At 38.3% G+C, this 21,799-nt stretch overlaps 1 protein-coding gene across 5 annotated transcripts in view; it reads left to right on the forward strand.

Annotated features, from left to right (window-relative positions):
- The window catches only part of EBF1 (EBF transcription factor 1), a 249,896-nt gene extending 232,842 nt beyond the window's left edge, over positions 1-17,054 (forward strand). For 4 of the 5 annotated variants that reach the window (XM_088522594.1, XM_088522595.1, XM_088522596.1 and 1 more), the window contains exons 12-16: positions 5,531-5,596; positions 6,203-6,380; positions 7,874-8,053; positions 11,697-11,891; positions 16,881-17,054. In XM_088522594.1, the coding sequence (XP_088378720.1) occupies positions 5,531-5,596; positions 6,203-6,380; positions 7,874-8,053; positions 11,697-11,891; positions 16,881-16,912 (651 nt within the window). In that variant the 3' untranslated portion in view covers positions 16,913-17,054. Of the gene's footprint in view, positions 1-5,530; positions 5,597-6,202; positions 6,381-7,873; positions 8,054-11,696; positions 11,892-12,257; positions 12,327-16,880 lie in introns of all 5 variants that reach the window. The other variant, XM_088522593.1, reaches the window with a different exon arrangement.
- Positions 17,055-21,799: the final 4,745 nt, after the last annotated feature.

Genomic DNA, 21,799 nt, shown 5'->3' on the forward strand with positions numbered 1-21,799 from the left:
TCTATATAGTATTTACTTTTTCTGTATGATTCAGTTATAATATATGGAAACAATTCATTTGCCTGCTAGGGAAGTTTTCATCTTTGTGTGAGCACAAATATCTTTTTAGTGTGATGGCTCTGTTATTCTGTATTCCTCATTAGGTTGGCATAGTTCCCTCAATTTCAGAGTAAATGGAGGATATTTACCACTTTGAAAAAGCCATTTTGAATGGCTTTCATGAGTCTTTTATAAAAATATAATTGCTGAAAAATATAGCATAACGCAGTATTTACAATGCAGATTTGGAGACATGGGAGGTGCTGGACTGGCACCTTAGCAGACTTAGTAGTAGACTTAGTCTACTTGTAGACTAAGCAAGGTGACTGCCATTTTTGAACTCTGACATTCTTCTAACTAACTCTCTACCAAAGCGTTATTTTTGCCATTACAGTTGAAGCAAATGTTCTCTATGTTTCATCTTTGTAAAATATAATCCAAATTCTAAGTATAAGTTTAAAAGGTAGTTCTACCACATAGCGTTAATTAGTACTTGTGAAGTTTTACCCATTGAAAAACAAGAAAAAGTTTGAGCACAAAATATTGCAGTTTGACTTGAAGTTTCAGATTGTGACCTTTCAGAAGTGAAGAGGGGAAGTGGAGTTTGGTGCTCAGCATTTTGACTCTATAGAAGAGTGTTTTTTTTTTTTTTTTTTCTCTTGCAAGTAACCATGAGATTAGGAAGTTAGAAGGCAGAGCCAGGAGGTCAGACATAAAAGTCAAGGAAGTATGAATGACATCATCATCCCTAAGTACCCTCTCAGAAGATGAATGAGCTCTCTCTTGTATTACAATGCTAAAGAGCATTAGAAGGTGATATGATATCCAGACAACACATAAGATAAATGCCTCACAGTTTGCTAGTACAACTTCCCCCCCACGCTCCCCACGAGTACATAAATCCTTTGGTGGGCTCAATAATACAATATGTGGCTGATGAGTGTTATATATTGTGGTCAGCCTCCTCTTGACAAAATTCATTTAGATTTAGCGCATACCTTGAACATTGTCCAATTTAGTTACTGATACCTACTGCATAACTAAGTGCAACTAGTACCTTTTCATTGACTAGACTCACAACCCTGTCAGGATGCATACTAGATTCTTCTCACTAATCACAGAATAAAAAACAAGATGATTTCAGCTGGAGAGATAACTCATCTATTTTAAAATGAGCACAAAAATGTGTTTATTGAGATAAAATTCAGCTTCAGTGAACTATATTGTCAAAATCCTACTCATGGCAAATACCAGTGCAACAGTGCATAACAGGAGAGCCTGTGATGTTTTAATATAGGATTATAAATTAGTTTAATGTAAGTTTTGTGATCTTATTGAATTCCTACTGAAGAGTTATGCATGTCACAAACAAAACATGCAAATTTGGTGTAATGTTAGTTCAAGATACATTCAGTCAGAAGTGGATTTAGTTTGAATTATGGCCTTTGTGCTTCAAAAGGAAAGTCATTCTGGTAGGATTTATATAATCCTCCCTACAGTAATTCCAGAATATGTAAAGTCACAGTGGACTAAACTACCCAGCCTCTCCTTTTTATATATGTAAATACCCTTTGGTATTTTCAAGAAGAACACTTGTTGAAAATAATTACATTTTTGTTTCACAAATTTAAAAACAATTCTCAGTAGAAAATCAACTTTAGTTTTGACTAAAAATAGATTCTGGATTTGTGATCTGTAGCTACATGCGGGGGAGAGTTCTGATGCATCACATTTAATCTCTAACATAATTATGGCTCTTTCCAATATCTGATAAATTATTATTTTTCTAGAAAAGAAATGATGCTCTTCTGAAACAAAATGCAAGAGAATCCTTATTTTGGCTCAGACTAAGTGCTGGGTAGTCCTTTATTCTAAACCAAAAGCTGTCAGACTTTTAGCATTAATAGAAGAGTGGATCTCTCTTGACAAATGCCCCTATAAATTAGGTATTAGCTTTAGTCAAACTCTGTGTCTCTCAGGAAATATTTTCACTTGCGTATTCAGTTGCAAGGTCCTTGCATGATGGCCACTTATGAAAATCCAGGTTTTTCAGATGAAGGCAGAGAAGATTTTCTGAGAACAAAAGAATATCTCGAATGCTGGACCATGAGCTTATGCAGAGATTTCTTTTTGCAGAATACCTGTTTCACTCATATGTTCATATGTCTATCTGCTTCTTGGTCCACCTATCTGTTTATCTATCACCTTTGCAGTAGTAACATGCAGTATCAATTGGATTTTAAAAGACATAGATCTTTTATACTAGCTGTCTTTTTTTTTAATAATACCTTTTACAAATTTAATCAATGCATTTTAATATATCATATAGTTTAAGTGCAATATACAATAAATATTCAAGCTCCATCTTAAACATGCTCTAGCCTTTAAATTGTTAAAACTGTAGTGCCCTTTCAATCTACTTACATAATGTCATAAAATATACATTTCAAGGTAAATGAAGTCAGCTACTTCAATTTAGTCCCTCAAACTGGTAGTAAATGAGAGGTTAACACTACGGTGCCAAACCCATTATTGAGTAAATTTAGCACCTTGGACAGCTCTGTAAAATCTTTATTGCTTTCCTGACCTGCTCGTCATGTTCTGTCTATGTGTTCAGTGGCTCTCAGCTCTGATTGAAAGGCAATATATTAGATCCCGAACACAAACATGCTCGGGGCTGCTTCACTGTGAGCGTAATGACATGGAGGTGAGAACAATTTTCTGGTCACCGCAATCCAAGCACCTTGCAAGGTCCGTTGCTTTAACTTATAGAGGACTTTGGGGGCTCCTTTGTATTTGAAGCCAGAATTGTAGCTTCTGCAGTAATTTTTTGCAGAGCCTCAAAATGTTTAAAACATATTCACGAAGCAAGAAGTTAAAATCTTCAGCATGTCTGTAGTAGCATTTTATTGTGTATTTTTGAAGCTAGTTTGTGTCTATAAGAACTATCGTCAGCTCTGGAATAGAAGATACCACTACCTGACGCAGGAGTTTTTGTATAACATCTACTTTGTATGAACTGAAAATGTCATAAACAAGAAAGGCTTCTATTGTGTGAAAATGTTGCTTGAGAATGTATGAAACTCAAATTCACAGACTCTGAAAGTGTTGAAAAAAATATTAGCACTGACTAGCTAGGAATCTCGAATGCCATTTGTCAAGCATACTTCAATAAACCATGATGATAATTAGTTTTATTTACATGAAATTTGGCATGGCATGAACTAACTATCAGTTTTTAAGAACTCGAACATGTTTGATATTAGGTAGAACAATTGTAAGATTCCATGTAATTTCCACATTTTTTTTAAACCTGGTCTGCCATCTCTTTTAGATGCAATCTAAACTATTTAGCTCAGCATTACATAAATAACTCTGATTATTCAGGTATAGTTTTTTTTTTTTTTTTGGTAATTTGGTATAATGACAGCTTCGGTTAACCGTATTGCAAAGCAGTCTGTGGGCTCTGTATAATGTTCTAATTTTGCATTACTCAAATATATAGTGTAAACCTTTTTAATTTTTTTTCTAAAAGAAGTGAAATAAATCCTAGTTTGCAATGTCAAACACCTATGCAATAATTTTATTAAGTAATTAAATTATGAACTGAAAAAAAAGCCAAGCATTTTTCAATAAGTTTTCTCTGTTCTTATTTGGTTTGTATTTTTCACATAAGGCAAGTTTGCTGTCTGCCTCTCCATGATTGTATTGCTAACTGTTGTGCTCAAGCTATATAGCTATATGCAAAAAAAAAAAAAAAAAAAAAAAAAAAAAAAAAAAAAGAAAAGAAATAAGATGAAGAAGAAGAAAAAGCTTTAGTAACCTAACTCCTCAGAATATGTTTCAGAACTGCTTCAAAAATCCATCAATTATATAAAACATCTCACTCATATGTGGAAAATAATTTAAATGTGTGTTCTGAAAGAAGGGTGTGTGCATCAGAAGGCAAACTTAAATGTTTACTGGGAGTACAAAAATCCTCCATCTCATTTTTGAATTTAGGACATTATATATGTCATAAGTAGTTACTGCAGTATGACAACTATTTTATCTTATATTATAGAGAATTTAAAATTGAAAAAAATGCTAATATGCATCTAAAAGCTTGTCATTTGAAGAGTTGTTCAAGGATTTTTGAAGAGGTTATGGTGACAGCAAAATGAACGCAATTATATCTCTATTTTCTGATCAGAGTCTACAGTATATGAAAATTGAACATTACTCTTTCTTTTTGGTATAAAGTATGGTTATTGTGTAAAATATTTTAAGTTAAAAATTTTAACTTTGTAGAAAACTGTGAAATTCTCAGAAAAGGTGCTATTTTTGTAAGCTACCTGCAGATATGTGCTGTGGTGAATAGCATCACGTTTGTGTCTTAAAGCAATACTTAGGGACTGGGAACAACAAAAATATATTGTTTTACTTAAAACATGGTCTGGGTTGGTTTTGATCAGGCAATTGGAGATCTGCTAGATGTTTTGAAACAATATGAAAACACATTTCTTTGAGGTTAGTTCTGCAATGCATTGTTAGATTTTCTTTCAGGATTATTCCCATGTTTTTGTTGTTGTTTTTTTTTTAACTGAAAAATGTAAGGACAGAAGAAAAGCTGTTATTATTTGGATGCCAGTTTAAAATACTGTAAAGTATTTAACTGAAGTAAAGGAGAGGTGAATGCCTTATCTTAATGGGTAAAAAGAAGTTAAAAGATATGAATAAATAGGAAAAGGAACCAAAAAAAAAAAAAAAGGAAGAAAAAAGATACAGAAGTAGTAAAGTTATGCCCAAAACTGAGAACTAAATCCCAGACTATTCTAAATACAGCTCTCCATTCAGGCAATGTTAGCAATGCTCCCAGGAAACCCTGCATGGTGCTGGATTGTTCCTTTATACTGCTTTTATTTTTCCTTATGCATCATACATGGATCCTAGCTCTGACCCCCTGTATTAGGATACAAACCAAGGCAGTTGAGTTGGGGTGTTACCAGCAGCATAGGACTGATTGGATATCTTTTGAACGTGGCCTGCTGGGTAAGGTCACAATTCCTGCAGTATGCAATTAAGAATAAAATAAACACATTGGGGGGATTCATAACATGCTCTGAATGACATTGATTGCAGTAATCTAGCAAATGACCTCAGGAATTGTATTCTGTAATAAACTGATGAGTGGTTTATAGTGCAGATGGTAGAGACAATTGAGTGATGTATTTTATTTTGCAGCACCAATGATTCTCACCTTTTGACTTGATTAAGCATGTGTGTGAGTAGGATGAACTAGTGATTTAACACCGTTCGGTGGCTGCTGAGAGTTGTTACAATTAAGGTCTACCTGGGGGGAGGGAAAAAAAAGACAAAACAAAACAAAAAAAAACAACAAAATGCAAAAACCAACTAATAGTACAGTATAAAAGATTCTAACATTTATTTCTCCCACAAAGACTTCAACTTTATTGAACTCAGAGGAACACATTTGTTTTTATATTGACAGGAAGTAATACTTAAGAGGGCTGCTGATTTAGTAGAAGCACTCTATGGTATGCCACATAATAACCAGGTAAATGCTTTCTACTTGAGCACTTCTACAGCATGGCTATTTCTTAGATGTATAGATATATTAAGGGCTAAAGGTGTATGATCCTACACTGTGAAAGTAAAATAAGTATATGGGGCAGTGTCATATCTGGAGTAGGGGTTAATTTTCTTGTTTTCTTTTTAAAGTGTGTGAATTCAGTGCTTGCAAAAACAACATGTTATTAACCCTGGAGACATTTATCCACTGTCACCAGAGACTGTATAATATGGGCAATGATATGCATTACGCCTTGCCACCAGTGATTTTTCAATCATAGTGTAAAGATATCTGAGCCCTGAGGGGGGAATAAGTCTGGGCTCCATCCCCATTTTGCCAGTTGGTCTTGTTATACAGATGTTTGGCCACTGGGACCAAAACTTCCAACTCTTTTACCACAGATGTCAGGATTTATCGTGGGGGCGGCAGATCTATAAACACGAGCTGTCAGTCAGCCAACTGCTTTAGCAAGAAAAGCATCTATTTTTTTTTTCTTTGCCTTTGAACAGTGAATTGTTTTATTTGAGTATCAGAGAGAAGATTTGTCAGAGGATAATTGGAAACTCTCGCTTTTTCCCTCCCGTCCTCTAGGAAATAATCCTGAAAAGAGCCGCAGACATCGCAGAAGCCCTGTACAGCGTTCCCCGCAACCACAACCAGCTCCCGGCCCTGGCCAACACGTCGGTCCACGCCGGCATGATGGGGGTGAACTCCTTCAGCGGGCAGCTGGCTGTCAACGTCTCCGAAGCCTCGCAGGCCACCAACCAGGGTCAGGAGAAGACTCGTCTTCCTCTCTCTATGAACCTTTTCTGCTAGAAGTCAGGGATGCATGCACAAAAAGAGCAGGACCCAGCGCTAGCAGTGTGCCCAGGCAGACACTGCACAGTCTGTCTTACACAATACTGCCCAGAGACCCTCTGTCGTCTAGTGACGTAGGCCCTGATTCAGGAAAAGCGTTTATGCATGTATCTAAATTGCATTTCTGTTTAAATCTCACTAATTTTTAAAGGATTTCTGTCAACTTGAGCCTGTACTTAATTTGAAGTACTTGCTTATAGATTTCCCGGAGCATACATGGTCTCTGAGTCGGGGTCTTAGGCATTTCTTTATAACAGAAGTGTATCCCTTGAGAATTTTTCTGCTTTTTTTCTTTTTCCGTTCTGTTTTGTTTGGTCAGAGACATAATATTAGTATTGACGGATATTTTTCAGATTTTCCTATATTTTGAAAGTAGGAGGAAAACAAATATTTACAAAAGCATTTTCAGAGCATCTCTCATTTTTAAAATAAAGTATTTTTCACATTGTATAAAATCAGTATTGTTTTAATTTCTACAGTTAAAAAGAAATGCAAAGAACATTTTTGCAAAATACTCTTTGCAATTTCCCTTCTCCTTTGCTCAAGTCTATTTATTATACGATTTCAAATCCATTTTAATGATAAAGTGGTAGAATGAGGCTGTTTTCCAGACAGGCAAAAAAATCAGTAGGTTTTATGACAAAAATTACACAAAAAACAAATTTTAGATGATAGTGAGCATTTTACAGATGTACTACGTGATAGGAAGAAAAGTTGGTATTTCATTCTCCAGGAGTGAAGATGCATCTTCTATTTCTGTGCTTATAGAAACAAATACTCGTTTTGGATATCTGAATATGAAGTTCCCCAATTCTCATGTTCAGAATAAGCTGGAAATTCCATTTTTAACTTTGAGCCAAATTTGCAAGTCAGATTCTACAAACATCATGCTCAGAGCAGAACAGAAAGACTGAAGCTATGCTACTACTGTGAGGAAATACTCTGTATTTTCCAAAGTGTGCAGAGATGCATCAAGTCTGAGAAACATCAGAGTTACCAAAATCACATTCTCTTAACATGCCCTAAGTTGGGCACTCTAAATTGCTTCTCATTTTGAGAATGCAGGTCAAGGTCACATCGTTTCCTACACATATTTAGTGTGAGTGTTCCTATAATGCCCGCTGGTCATCTCTACCCAAGGCATGGTGAGGAGGTGGTGGCTGCCTTCCTCCTCCCTCTCCGTGCTCCATCAGCAATGACCTGGGCAGTGGGTGCTGGTGGTGTGGGTTGTCCCAGTGGTGGTGGTGGTGGTGGTGGTGGTCAGCATTAGCCCCATCCATGCACACCACGGCTGGAGTTGGGTGGCTGCCTTGCTAGGTCTCAGTTACTTTCTTGTCGATGTCTGTTTTAGAAGCTGTTCCCGGGCTAATTCCACTTTTTAAATGTATTCCCTCCCCACAAAAGGTTTTACTCGCAACTCAAGCAGCGTGTCACCTCATGGGTATGTGCCAAGCACCACCCCTCAGCAGACAAATTATAACTCTGTCACAACAAGCATGAATGGCTATGGGAATGCTGGAATGTCAAATTTAGGCGGTTCTCCAACCTTCCTGAATGGATCTGCTGCCAATTCTCCCTATGCCAGTGAGTATGATACAATTCTTCTGTATTTCGCACATCTTCATTAGGAAGAGATGGTGACTTGTCTGTGATACTCAATATTTAGTTTCTATTTTGAGCACCAGAAGCAGAGCTTGGTCTTCTCTCCTCCCCAAGGCACTGACCTTTGAAGCACTTTGCAGACATTACTGTTGCCAGCAATGCTCTTCTCTGTTTTATTGTTATTATTTGGGAGACTCATAAGAGCTGAAAAAGAATAATGTCACTCATGATTTGGGTTGATAGTTTCATATCTTCCCTTGTATTCGGTAAATAAGAATTGTTCTCACTGTCCTCAACAGGGCCAGATCTAGAAAGCATGATGGCATAAGTGACTTAATTTCTGTCAAAGTGGATCAAAAGTTGTCAGTACACAACTTTTTATTGGAGTTGGTAGGAAAGAAGGCTAATGATATATTACAGAAAAAAATAGTGTTTTTTGCAACTGTTGGATATTAAGGGCAGACAAGTTTGCTATAACACTGGCAAAAACTAATGTTTCCATAAGCTGCATGTTGATGTTTCCAATACCTCCAAACAAAAATGTTCATAACTTTGTAGAAATTATGAGTTACCATCAGGCCTAATCTTGATTGCTTTTGCTCTGTATACTTTGTAAGTAGGTACTATATGGACTTTAGTGAGAGCTTAGTATTAGTCAGTAAAATATGACCAAGGCACTTAGAGTTTGTCTGTATTTTAGTGCTTGTGCAGTGAATGCCAGAAAGATTGAAGTCACAGAAGCCATATATTAAATGGCATAAATAGCTAATGGTCAAGAGTCTTGGTTACAAAAGTATTTATGTATAGGGCTAACTTTTTGCATTTTGATTTTAAAGGTTTTGTAACCTGTTTAAATATAAATATGCTTCTGCTGGTAAGGACCTATGAACCTCTTCTACAGCTCACATAGCTCAGCAACTGCTACTCAGATGAGGAAATTAAATGAACAGACCTGCCCAATTCCTCAGACATTACTCATGTTGCATAATAGATTCCACTGACATCTGTAGAAAACTAGAGGCAGAATCAGGCGAGAAAGTCTTGTCATAGAAATATGTTTATTATAGACTCGGACCCTAGCATGGACACGGCAAACAGAATGCTGAACATATCGAAGTTTATGCAGCAAATCTTAAGTTCGATAATATTAACTGCAGTAATTAATATTTTGAAGTGCATTGCTAGAATTCAGAATAAGAAAGAGGATAACAACTATGATTTTAAAAATAGCATAGCTTAGCTGCTACAAATTTAGAAGAAAATATTTGCCCACATAACTAGTACTTAAAACCTGGGAATTGCTAACCGGTTATTATTTTTGTACTCTAATCATAATGTAGCAAGAAGTATTACAAAGTACCTTACTTATTAAGTTGAACTCACTGTCACAGATTCTGTACAATCTGAATTCATAATATAACATGATTGATGAGACATCTCCTTTTGGAAGCGGATGCCAGTAATGCATTTAAAATATTCTGGCAGCGTATTATTTCATATTTATGAACAAAGTCCCCTTTAAAACAGCACTTCACCTCCCAGCCTGGGTTCTTTATTCTATTTATATTTCGGGAGGTTTTCTCGGTAGATCTGTCACTCCGCTAACACCTAATCTATTGAATCAGAAAATGCTTCAATCATGACCTGAAAATTAAAAGGTGGCATTCTTAATTAAATCAATAAACTAATTGCTGTATAGTAGCAATTCAATTTAGGTGCTTTGATTGCTCTCCCTTAGCAAGTACTTCCAGACATAGAGTGACTTTAGACTAAGATTGTATCTGTCAGACTGTGAAACTTTGAACATTTAATTTCCATTAATTGATTTCCTCAGTGTTAACAAATATAATATCTGATTCTCAAATAAGAGCTCAAATATGGTGATTTTTATCTACATAAATGCAAATAAAATAATAATTAAAAGCCTAAATATGAATTTAATTCTATAATAATTATTCACAGCCCCCTTATATAAGCAATTTTTTTAAGCAAGATGAAGAATGAAAGCAGGTTTTTACCAAAAATTGGTCCTTGTCTTTTCTTGGACAAAGAGGGGAACCTGTGAATGTAGTCTAATAATAAAAATATTTGGTTTTGTTTTTAGCAAAACAACAACAAAACACCACTTAAAATCTCAGTGATAAAGCCATGACCCAAAGATATATATTGCACTATAAATAAAACACTAGTTACTTAAGGATTAAACATATGTAAAAGCTGAATTTCCAATATAGCGTTTTCATTTTGAACAGTCAGTTTAGCTTTTTTAAAAAATAGAGAGCTTTCTAAAAACATCTGTGTTTAGAAAAACTAGAGACTCCCATTTTATTCAATCTTGTACTTAAAGCCAGATCTTCATTTGATGTAAGACCAGCTTCATTGCATAGTTATATCCAATAAATGGCTTTGGAAAGTTGTATTGACTATATTCAGACAGGCCATGGATCCTTTGGTAGTATTGCTTGGCTTGTCCATTATAAAACAGGCTTCCATTTTCAAATCTTCCATCTTAAGTGAGTTCTAACCTGACAGTTCCACCCCTGCTCATAAATAAAATGGTCACATGAGAAATATGAATGTTTTTCATCCTGCTGGCTTCCTGGGAGGTCTGCAGGGGAGAAAGCTTTCCAAAGCTGATGGAAACATGGAAACTACCTTGATAGGTAGAGAGATATAACAGAAAAAACATGTGTGGCCATTGTGAGAAAGGGGCTGCACCCACTGGGAGGTAAAAGAAAAGTGTGAATTCTGTCAGGTGTCCACACATCTACTTGTGCAATAAACACTGAAAACACTAGTGCCAGGAGACCAAAGGTGTAAAAGCCATCAAAGCGGCTGTCTCACTGGATGCTCCATGCTGGACAGCCTCTGTGTTGTAACTTCAGCAATTTTCAGTTCCCCTTTTCACCCTTCCTGAACCCCCCAAATAAGCAAATATATATATAATATCCAGCTCTCCAGATAACTTATTTTAAGCCCTAGTTCATGTTTAGGAGAGAAAGAAATTGTAACCATTTTTGCTGACATTAGACAAGCATATCGACTGGGTTACTGCTAAGAGCTCTGCAGGCTTGTCTGAAATCCAATAGGCTTTTTTGGAGCTGTCTTGCTACAAGGCAAGCACTGCTCAAAAAGTGGTTTTGGAGACTTGTTAAAAAGTTAGACCTTTCCAAGTTGAAATTCCAAGACTTGATTTGTACTTTAACCACTCTTCTTACCCTTGAGTTGTGTAACCCGGGAGTGAACCTTCACAAAACCATTTCAAGTTCTGATGGGAGCAGTATCTGTTACCAATCACTGGAATAATGTGAAATAGGCTGGCGGCCAGGGATATTGTAAGAATAAAGGATTGCAGTAACAGAGAATTAAAGGTGTCTATGAGAGCACCTAGAATTACTGCTCATGAACAGTTGCAAGACAAACACCACCACCAAAAAAGCAGGCAGGTTTCTTGCAATTATTGTTTTTATATTTTGTGAACAACCAGAAGTCTAACTGCAGTAAAGGCTATGACCCTTTGAAATTAGACTCTGTCCATCCAAGAAGCAAGAGTCTGTTGTTTCCACAGCCATCTGATTACCTAATACTAAGGTATCCCTTGGTGGTCTTTTCTTTTTTCCTTTAGTTGTGCCATCAAGTCCAACAATGGCCTCCTCCACTAGCCTCCCCTCAAACTGTAGCAGTTCCTCTGGGATTTTCTCCTTCTCACCAGCCAACATGGTCTCAGCGGTGAAACAGAAGAGTGCTTTCGCGCCTGTTGTGAGACCGCAAACTTCTCCTCCTCCCACCTGCACCAGCACCAACGGCAATAGCCTGCAAGGTAGGTGACACCAACTCTGGCAGCAAAGTCAACTGCTCTCCAAATCGTGAGTTCCCAGTGCCTCGCAATGCCCTAAGTGACACCCAGTCAGACACAGGGGATGGAAGACCCTGGGGGATACCTGGCGGTCTCTGTCCTAAACTTTCCTCTTGTAAAAAGTAGCGCGTTCACCCTCAGCCCACCTAGTATCTTGCAGGTGTTTGGCAACCACCCCATCTTTAACTCAACTAATACTGCTGAATTGAGAGGCTGTGTCTTTCGAAGCACAGACCCACTGTTTTGATAAAGACGAGTAATATTTCAGCTTACTAATACCATCCTTTTTCTTTCTTTCCTTTCTTACTCCCTGTTGTCGTCCATTATCAGACCAGTCTTTTGTGGACTCTAGCAAGTACTCCACTGCAGGGTCTCTCCAGGGGCTGGCCTTCTCCTGAAGTACGTCACTCAATCTTCCCTTCCTTTTTTTCCTTTGTCATAGTACACTTGTGCAGAAATCCTACTGAGAGCAAATAGACTGTTAGTTACAGAGCTTGGCGCAAACCTTTGCCTTTAATAAATAGAAGACACATTACAAACTAACAGCAGCATTTTCCAGTTCAACTCATACCGCGGCAAACATTAGTTTGCACTGATTAATGTACCTGTGTGCCAATTAATTCCCTAAATGGTGCTGTGTCTCTTTGAAAGCCTCTCAGCTGCTGGTAGGACAGGGCTGCTCCTTTGCAGTGTCCCTTCCCCTCTCATTACAAAGTGTTCTGGTGTTAGCACCTAGATAGAAGTGTTGGTGCAAGCGGAGGGAAGGGCAGGGGGGACAGCCCGCCAGACTGAGATGCTGCAAAGGCCGGTGCTGCCTGTTTCCTTGTTTGGTTCAGCCTGTTTGACACCTCTGTGCCTAACCCTTCCTGGGTTAGTGTGCTGACAGAGATGTTTTCATGCTCACTTAGACCGAGGAGTTTTCCTAAGCAGAGGCAGCCCGCTGCCTCCAACTGTGCCAGAGGAGGGAAAGATTTTGTGGTATGCACCGCGCTTCCCCCAGACCTCAGGTCTATTTTCCTTTCCACGCGCCTGCACAAATTATCCAGGGAGCACCAAGCAGAGAATAAGAAATCCTTTCTTGCCAAAGCCGTATTCAGAATGAGCCATTCTGCACGGGGGGAGGGCACCGTTCCCCTGGCTCCACATGTCACTCCCCGGCCTCTGAAAAGAGACGCCAGCCTCGCGGTCATAATGCTGATAGCACCATTACAGCTGGAAAATCTATATGCAGGCAGAGTGGAACAAATTCATTCATAAAACTCAGATCTATTGTGACTGAAGAGAAGCACTGTCCTCAGGGCATCTTACAGCAGTAAACGGGGAGGAGGAATCCTTGCAGATGTGCACACAAACACACACACGCGTGCACAGAGGAAGCGCTGGGCACGCAGGAGCCGAAGCCCATGCTTGTCTTCAGTCAGAACTTTGTTATAAATACAGATTGTGCCAGGAATAAAGCACAGCAAATGTTATAGGTGAGCCATGGTGCTTAGAAAATGAATTTTTGTGTGTTTTAAACATTTGGCACTGCCAGCATGCTGTAAATGTTAATGTCGACAGCTTAAAGTGTTTCACCTCTGAATTCAAAACAAGCAAGGAGGGAAATAATAGTTGGCCGCTGGAAGCTTTTGACCATATTCAGGTTTCTTTTTTCTCATCACCTTGTCCAAGGATGGTGTCTGGGTTAGAAAGAAAAAGCGAGTAACAGGAGAAGGCTTTTTAAAATCCTGTTTTTCATTTCAGAAGACATGGAAATCCCAGATTCCACATACTGTATTATGAAAAGCAATTATGGAATGAGCTGAGAGTGCTGGACGCAACTGGGGATCGCTGATTGCCTCCTCATTATGTCACATCCAGATTTGTAATGCCCAGAAACCACAGAGATCTGAGTGTTTCCCCTAATTTTTATTTAGCAATTCAGTTTTCATAATAGGAGTGAGACACCGAGACAGGCAGTTCATTTCTAGGTCATCTCTGAACTTCTTGGTAAGTTAAAGACACATAGCCTTTAGCCTTGTGCCTTCTGACACTACCCGAGGCTGGTAATAATCACTCAGAAATGCACTGCCTGTTGTGTCTTATTGCTTAAATAAACAACCGTGTACAAGGAGGCTGTCTTATCTCTCTTGGGCTTCTGGATACATCAGAAAGCAATCAAGCTTTGCTTATGTAGTCTAGATATCAGCAGAACTCACTAAAACAACAGCCATCCTTATCTGCTGTTCTCTTCACCATGCAATTTTGTAAAACTCGAAATACATTATTTCTGTAATTTGCTAGCAGCAAACACAAATTAGTGTATGATGGGGGAAATAATGGCCATTGGTGGGAGTTTATCCTCTCTCTGCCTCCCATTTTGGAGATGTTGTGATCTCATGCCTACACTGTTTCCCACTGAGAGCTCTGTTTTCAGGTTCAATAACATGCTACAGCTGAGAGAATTTGCATGACTAGATGTAGCACTTATGGAATAAATGAAGACTTGGTAAGAATGGAAATATCAAGGCTTTTAGGCAGAAAAGATATTTTGCCATTTGCTTTGTAATTTAATTCGGAATATCAGCACTTTTCAAAAACAATGCCTTGAAAAAAACTGAGCAAAGATCTACACCTGCATCATTTGTTTTCAGTGGCAAAAGGTGCATGGTTGATACGTAACCGTGGGGAAATGCCTGAGTCATGAAGTGAGGACTTGCCATTATGAGAGCTTCATGTGGGGGCTTGTCCAGGGTAGATAGCTGTGCTCTCCCGAGAGAGCCAATTTTTGGCAATTTTTTGATGAAACTTTTTTTTTTTTTTAATGACTCAACTTGAGAAATTTTTTGAGGGCCAATATTTTACCATTTTCTGTAGAATCATCTTTTAAAAAATATATCTAAATTCTGAGTTTAGAAAAGGATTAAAAAGGACAAAAAATGCTCAAGTTGTACTCACAGAGAGTTAATGATCCATTTGATTTTGCTCATTTGCACTCACCACGTATAGGAAGTCTCTGCCCAACGCCAGCTCTTTTGTTACTTGCTCACCTGAGCAGTAGAGATGGAAACACTCTTCTAAGTGTTGCTATTGCTATTTCCTCCACCGTTTGCAACATTGGCGAGGATCATTAAAAAGAAAGAAAAGCAATGCCAACATCAGTCTATGGTTTGAGATGAAGGGGGTGATGGCAAAGTTATGCCATCAATATTAAAGTCAAACCTCAGATTATCTCTGGTGGAGCCGAAAAGCACCATGTTGTGAAGTACCACAGCAAGGAATATCACATTGTAACACCTAAGGCACAGTGGTGTCCTCTCTGCTGCTCATTTGAGTGACGACCTGTAAGCTTAAAGCAAGGTAACTATCCTCTAAGTTCCTTTCAGCCTCATTCCCACCTCCTTGAAGAGCCCTTATGTGGACTGAAAACCACCAGTACAGTGTTTCCACATGAAACAATTTCTGGGTGATAAATTCCAAATTCCATGAAATGCTGCTGTATAGTTGCATCATGTCACCTCTGAAGATGGCCTGATGCAAACGTGTGGATGTGTTTTGCATTCTCTCCTTCTCTCGTTTTATTTCATTTAATCAGTGTAGTTTACTCGAGCTGTTCTCCCCTTGCTGATTAGACTTGTAATTCTTGCACATATGGTGGTGTTTGTGGAGAAAACATTTCCCTCCTCTCCCCCTCCAACCCCAAATCTGTGAGTCTTTTACTTTGGCTCTGTTCTTATCAAATAATTGCAGCTGTAATTAAAGCACAATGAATCAGCACCAGTCACAGGGTTGAGTTCTTCCTTAAGAAATTACATGCCCAGATGTCGGAGATGGCAGGCAGTTCTAGCATTTAAATAATGTGCCCATGAAGTGCCGCCAACCTGAAGGCAAATCTGTTTTCTACCATTTTTTTTTGTGCAAACCACTGTACAAACGGTGTTTTAAAGATTCATTGTTGTTACAGCTTTCATCATAAACTTACATGACTACCTCCCGTAGTGATGTGCTTGCTCACTGTCTATCATTTGGGCACTTGGTACATCTGATCTGTAGAGAGTCCTTGGCAAACAGAGGGAGACCAAGCTGGAGGTCAAGCTGGGTGAAAGGCTGTACCCGTCGGCTTTTAATGAATGTCTCTTCTTTAAGAGAGATGGTGATGCCACAGAAAAATGAGGTTAGGAGGTATAATAAATACTGATGGCTCAACTTGGCCAATAGAAAGGACATGCAAAAATCAATATTAACATGCTACTGAATTAATGTAGATAGAGAAATCTTTTACAAGCATGATAAAACCATGAGATGCTGGTGTGCTAAGCCCTCAGTTAAGGACAGATTTCAACTATGACTTGGAGCAAAGGACTTGAGGGTCTAAGTCCTTTTTGGGCCCCTTGAAAAATGCATGCATGAAATTCCAAGGTTGAATACTGCACTTGTGAGGGAAAACTGGGCTAAGAAAATGATCCACTGTCAGTGTGTGTAATGTGACAAACATATTATGGTATCTGTAATACTGGCGTCTTGGGGGACTCTAGCCATTTGCTTATATGTGGAGCAAAAATCTGCTTTTCTTTTAAAACCATAAAAGAATGTACGACGATGTCTGATTCAAGTTTAAGCCTCCTGATCATTTTTAGCAATAGCCAGACTTTGCATCTAAAAACCAGAAAATTAAGTTAGGAACTGACTCCGCTATCGGGTGGAACGTACTTATTCTGGAAGAAAAATCACTAATTTCAGCAGAGTTGCTCACAATTAGACCACTTTTAAATCAGAATCAGGTTTCTTGTGACTAATGCATACACAGTTGTGTCTCCAGGATGATACTTAAATATAAATTTAATTCACAGTACAGCTGGGTACATTGCTAGTAAATGTTTAAAAGCTCTGAGGATTTTTGTTTTATAACGCACAAAAGTAACACGCTGTTTTTTCTTTTTCTTCCTCTCTCTCCTTCCCCCCTCCTTGTAACAGCTATATCTGGCATGATTGTTCCCCCCATGTGAAAGAATTGCCTTGAAGAATTTTATTAATGAAGAGGTTGAATTCTGCTTCAGAGAGAATCTGATACAAGTCCCAGAGTGGAACTTTTTACTCAGGCCTTTTTAAGAAAAAAAGAAAAAAAAAAAGAAATAAAGAAGAATCTTACAATAACTGCGGATTTTTAAACAAATCAAAAATCACCATCCTTGCAAATACTGAAATTAACAATCTGCAATTGCAAGGTGTTGATTCAAGTTGTCCATCCCAAATAAATGGGAGATATATTTATTGTATGTTGATTAAAAAAAAATCCACTTTTTTTTTTTTTGAGGGGGTGAGGGCTTGCTTTTATTTTGCTTTTTTTCTTTCTGTTTTTTGTGTTTTTTTTTTTTTTAAGGCTTGATTTAACTCAACACCATTTGTCTTTTACAAGTCATACAGTTATGCGAGGGACACTAGAGATGGAACTCCACATTTTTAATTTATGATTTCTTTCTTTTTTATTTTTTTAAAGCCGTGTAAAGAAAAATCGAAGCGGTGTCATTTACAAACAAGTCTGTACGGGACAGAATAGAAGTGCCAGTTAGTTTTTTCGTAGAAGAATTATGGCCATTTAATTCAGGGTCGGCTGATACCGGTTGCTTATCCAGCGGTGCTTGGCTGATCCGGTGCGTTTCCAGTGTTCTTCGATAGGTGTTGCTCCCTGGGAAGGTGATGCTTCTGGATGGCAAGGCTGGGATGAGGGGAGGTGTGTGTAACCTCTAATAGCAGGCTAAATAACCATGTAAATAATGCAACGAGGGAAGGGGGTGAAAGCAGAGGTAAGGATGCAACCGCCAACACATTTCCCCCTTGAGCTTCAAATCCAGTGCCTGTAGATCCCGTGCTAAACCCCGGATCGAGGTGAGCAGGGCTCTGCCTCCAGCTCTCGCCCAAAGAGGGGTCTCCCCGCCGGCTCGTGGCAGCGGGGGCGGCTGGACGGGCTGGCACGAGGTTTGCAGAGCCCTCCCGAAGCGCCTGGTGCTCCCCGGGCACGGGCGGCCGCGCCGGCACCGCGGGACCGGCCCGTATCAGCCGACCCTCCAGTTTGTATCACAACATATTGAGCACCAGGGAACTGCTTTTGGAATAGTAAATGGAACACGAGTTTGGCGTGGGGTGGAGGAGGGAGGGGGCTCTAGGAAGGTTTCCAATCCAAACCATAACTTGTGTTACAAGAATTTTGCCATCACTGGGGAAGTGTTCTTAAAAACTGTTAGTCCGAGAGGCAGCAAAGCTCTGAAGATGCATTACCTGATATTTTTTTCTTTGCTGTTGTGTTTTGTATGTAGTTATAAATACTGTAGATTTTTTGTGATTTTTTGCCAAAGTTGTTGTTCTATTTATACATTTTAATGTCTTAAGACAGTTTTTCAATATCACAAAAAAAGAATTTTACTGCATATTTTGCAAAAAGAGCTCACTACCTTTAGCTTGCACATACTTGCAAAATTAATTAAAGAAAAAAAAAGCTTTTTGTTTCTGTCTTTTTTTTGTTTGTTTGTTTTAACGGGGATTTTGTAAAATATCCATATAAATAATGTATTTATCTTTGGAATTTGTACATTGCTTTTTGTCCCCGACCCCGGTTTATTTTATTGTGTATGTTTGCTATGTGAAAAAGTGCTGATTTGTTTGGTCATTCACCGTTGTATTAGCTGTTTAAATGTGATTTTAAACATTTCATTTATAGGTTTTTTTTTTTTTTTAGTATTGTTTAAAACCATGCTTCCATTTTTTTAATTTCCACCCAAAAGCCATTGTCTATTTTTGTATTATTTGTAAGTTAAGAAGTTTTTTCCAATATATGGCAAAAAGTAGCATATTATTCTTGTAGCATTTAGTTATGTAGATTTTAAAAAAATGTATCCTTTGCTTTTGAGGCTTAACAGAAACTAATGCTGTTTTACTCTATTAATATGCATGGGATTTCTCCTCTTTGGAGTGACGCATTTTTGTGCATTAAATATGGGGAGAAACTTCATAGAACTCAATGAAAATACTTTCTTTCTTAAGTCTGCTTGTATATTTCTCTGTCTTTCACATAAATATAAACCAGCAGATTGGATGCCTTAACAATGCAAATCATATTCATTTCACTTGTACATTGTACTGTGCACCAGAACTGTCAATCATCACTAACATTCTAAGAAAAAAAAAAAAAAAGGAATTGAAAAGCACAAAAGAACTGTTTTGTTACCTTAAAACAATATAACTTTTTTCTAGTCAAGCAAGAAATCATTTACAACGATGCTGCAACTGTGCATGCTTCCTGTATGAATTTTGCAATGGTTTTCACTAGAATGACACAGTGTGATCTTTGGGGGGAAGGGAAGAAAACAGGATTTTTTTTTTTTCACGGTGAGAAAATAAAAGGAGAACAAAACTGGAAAAATGGGAGAGACATCAGTTTATTGCTTCTCTGTATTCCAAGCAATTATTCTAATTCACATAGTAAGCAACAGCACGACAATGTAATCAAATTTAAAGCCATATTTTGTCCAGTGACACCATCAACTACTCTTGTAGAGCTCCACTCAAAGTCATAGCGATTTTGACACCAGTGTTTAGCCATCTATGTCTGTAGTCTTTTACGCCAGTGTCCAAAGATCCTTTGACAATGTGCATAGTTTTGTTTTATTGCAGCTATTCATAGTGATCTGATCAACGGGACCTTATAAAAATCCCCCTGTACCACCCTCATCTTTTACAAAGTAAAAGATGCAGCTGTTTACAGAATATGGCTTTAAGTGGAAACGTTCAGATTTCAGTTAAAAAAATAAAAAAGGTGAAGCTTCACAATGACTGGATTGCATAAATTATGCCTACTTCCTCACAGTTGTACTAGGATGCAGCTAAAATGAAGTCATCTCTGAAACTACTAACCTTTCACCTTCTTATCTAAATCTTTTTGAATAGACACACACACTGTACAGTTCTATTGTTAGAGAAACTAACTACTGTAGAGATTGTTATAATTTTTTTGCAGAAATTCAAGCTGTAAAAACTTTTCAACTTTCACAATATTTAATTAAAGTTACTTCCTGTCTGTGAATACAGCTCCTAGTTGTGTATTTATTTTTCTGCTCTGCTGGCTGGTGGATGGGAAGACCGCTGAACTGTCCTTCTGAGAGTAAGGAGAAGCAGAAATTCATGGCATCATGGCAGGGAATTATGAACTCTTCTTCTCACTGGTGGATTTTAATCCCATTCATTATATTGAAAGCTTGTCTCGTTAGCACAGATACATTATTATTTCCATCATACTGTTATATCGATGGCCCAAAGAGCCCATGTGTTTTTTGCTTGTGACTTTTAAGAACATACCTAGTCTTAGGTGCCTAGCTATAAAGAGCTTACTGTCTAAACAGACAGTGATCATAAAGTGCAAGACAAAGGTGTATTAGTTTCTGTTCCACAGGCCCAGGGAGATTTAAGTCTTCATCTCGCTGTTGTTGAAGTCGGTGGTAACACTTCCACTGCCTCTGGGGACTCAGAGCTAGAGCTTAATAAGTGACTTGCTCAAGGCCAGCTCCAAGAATGGCATCAAAGCCTTTTGAGCAGTAACAACATCATTGACTTGACCATGAAGGAGGCTCCTACAAGGCACTTCCACTCTGTCACCCTTCATAAGTGACACATCCATCAGCTACTAAATTGGTTCTAGGTGTTCTATTTTATTTTGTACCCCTGGCACAAGAGGAACGTAAGGAGCTTTTCCTCTGGGATGAGGAGGGTTGTGACAATGACACCCAAATGGAAGTGACGAGTGGCTGTTATTCAGAAGACCCTGGGGACAACCAGACAGCTTTAAATGCCATTCCTAAGGCAAGGTTGAGAGGGATTTTGGTAGAAGCATGGATATTGGATTGCAGCTTACATTGAAAAATTACTAAAAAGTTAAAATTTGCTGAAAACATAAGGAACTGTAAGTGGGTTCTTGCAATGGAAGGTGATGGGCATCTCTTAACTTGGTACTAGGTGTCCACCCTGATAGCTGTTGGGAATAAATAAAAAAAATGAGTAAATTAAGTGCTCTTGGGCAAGTAAGGCCCCCAAGCAAAGCTTGCTCTCTGAGCACAAGAGTGTGGTTTTGTCTGAGACGATTCTCCCAGGCTGCTTTCAAATGGTGTGAACATTGGCAGCCCTCGCTGCAGCCAAGGGCTCCGAGTGTGCTCAGCACAGTGGAAAAAAGTCAAGTTACATGTAGCTATAAGCCATTCTGCAGGATTAAATTCAGCATGCAACATTAGACAACCTACTGTAGACAAAGCAGATGCAGAACTTTGCTTCAGTCTTTTGGATCCAATGAACATGCTTTCATCTGATATTTAATTTATTTCATCCACATTAAAAAAAAAAAAAAAAGAGGTGAGGATAATAATATGACATGAACCATAAGACTTCTAATTCAAGACTGATGCTGGTGAAAAGGCTGCATGATGATGTTCACCAGGACAGTCTAACTGAGATCATGCAGGTGACAATAGTGCAACAAATGATAAATTACCTTTTTGATGTCGGGGGGAAAAGAAAAACCCAAAAAACACAAAACCCTTCAGATCATGTAAGGACCAGCTGCAAGTTGCACATGCATGTACGGTGGCAGCATCCCAGACTGAGTCCTATACCGAAAGGCAAAGGAAAGGCCTCTGGAGCCCCAGCAGAGAACGCACAGGCATGAGCATATAATTTGGTGTGGGTTATTCCTGGTGGATTCTGTAATTTTCAGCAGCTTTAACTTTTTTTTTTTTTTTTTTTTTTTTTTTCAAGTTAGTGCATCTTTGTGGACAGGAATGGAGGATTAATTGCTTTTTTTTTTTTTTTTAATTTCTTGTTTTGCATGGGACTGCTTTCTTTCTTTCTTTCTT

Source organism: Tinamus guttatus, unplaced genomic scaffold (assembly GCF_059628265.1).
Source record: "Tinamus guttatus ecotype Peru unplaced genomic scaffold, ASM5962826v1 Tinamus_guttatus_pri_ptg000155l, whole genome shotgun sequence".
Taxonomy (NCBI): Eukaryota; Metazoa; Chordata; class Aves; order Tinamiformes; family Tinamidae; genus Tinamus; species Tinamus guttatus.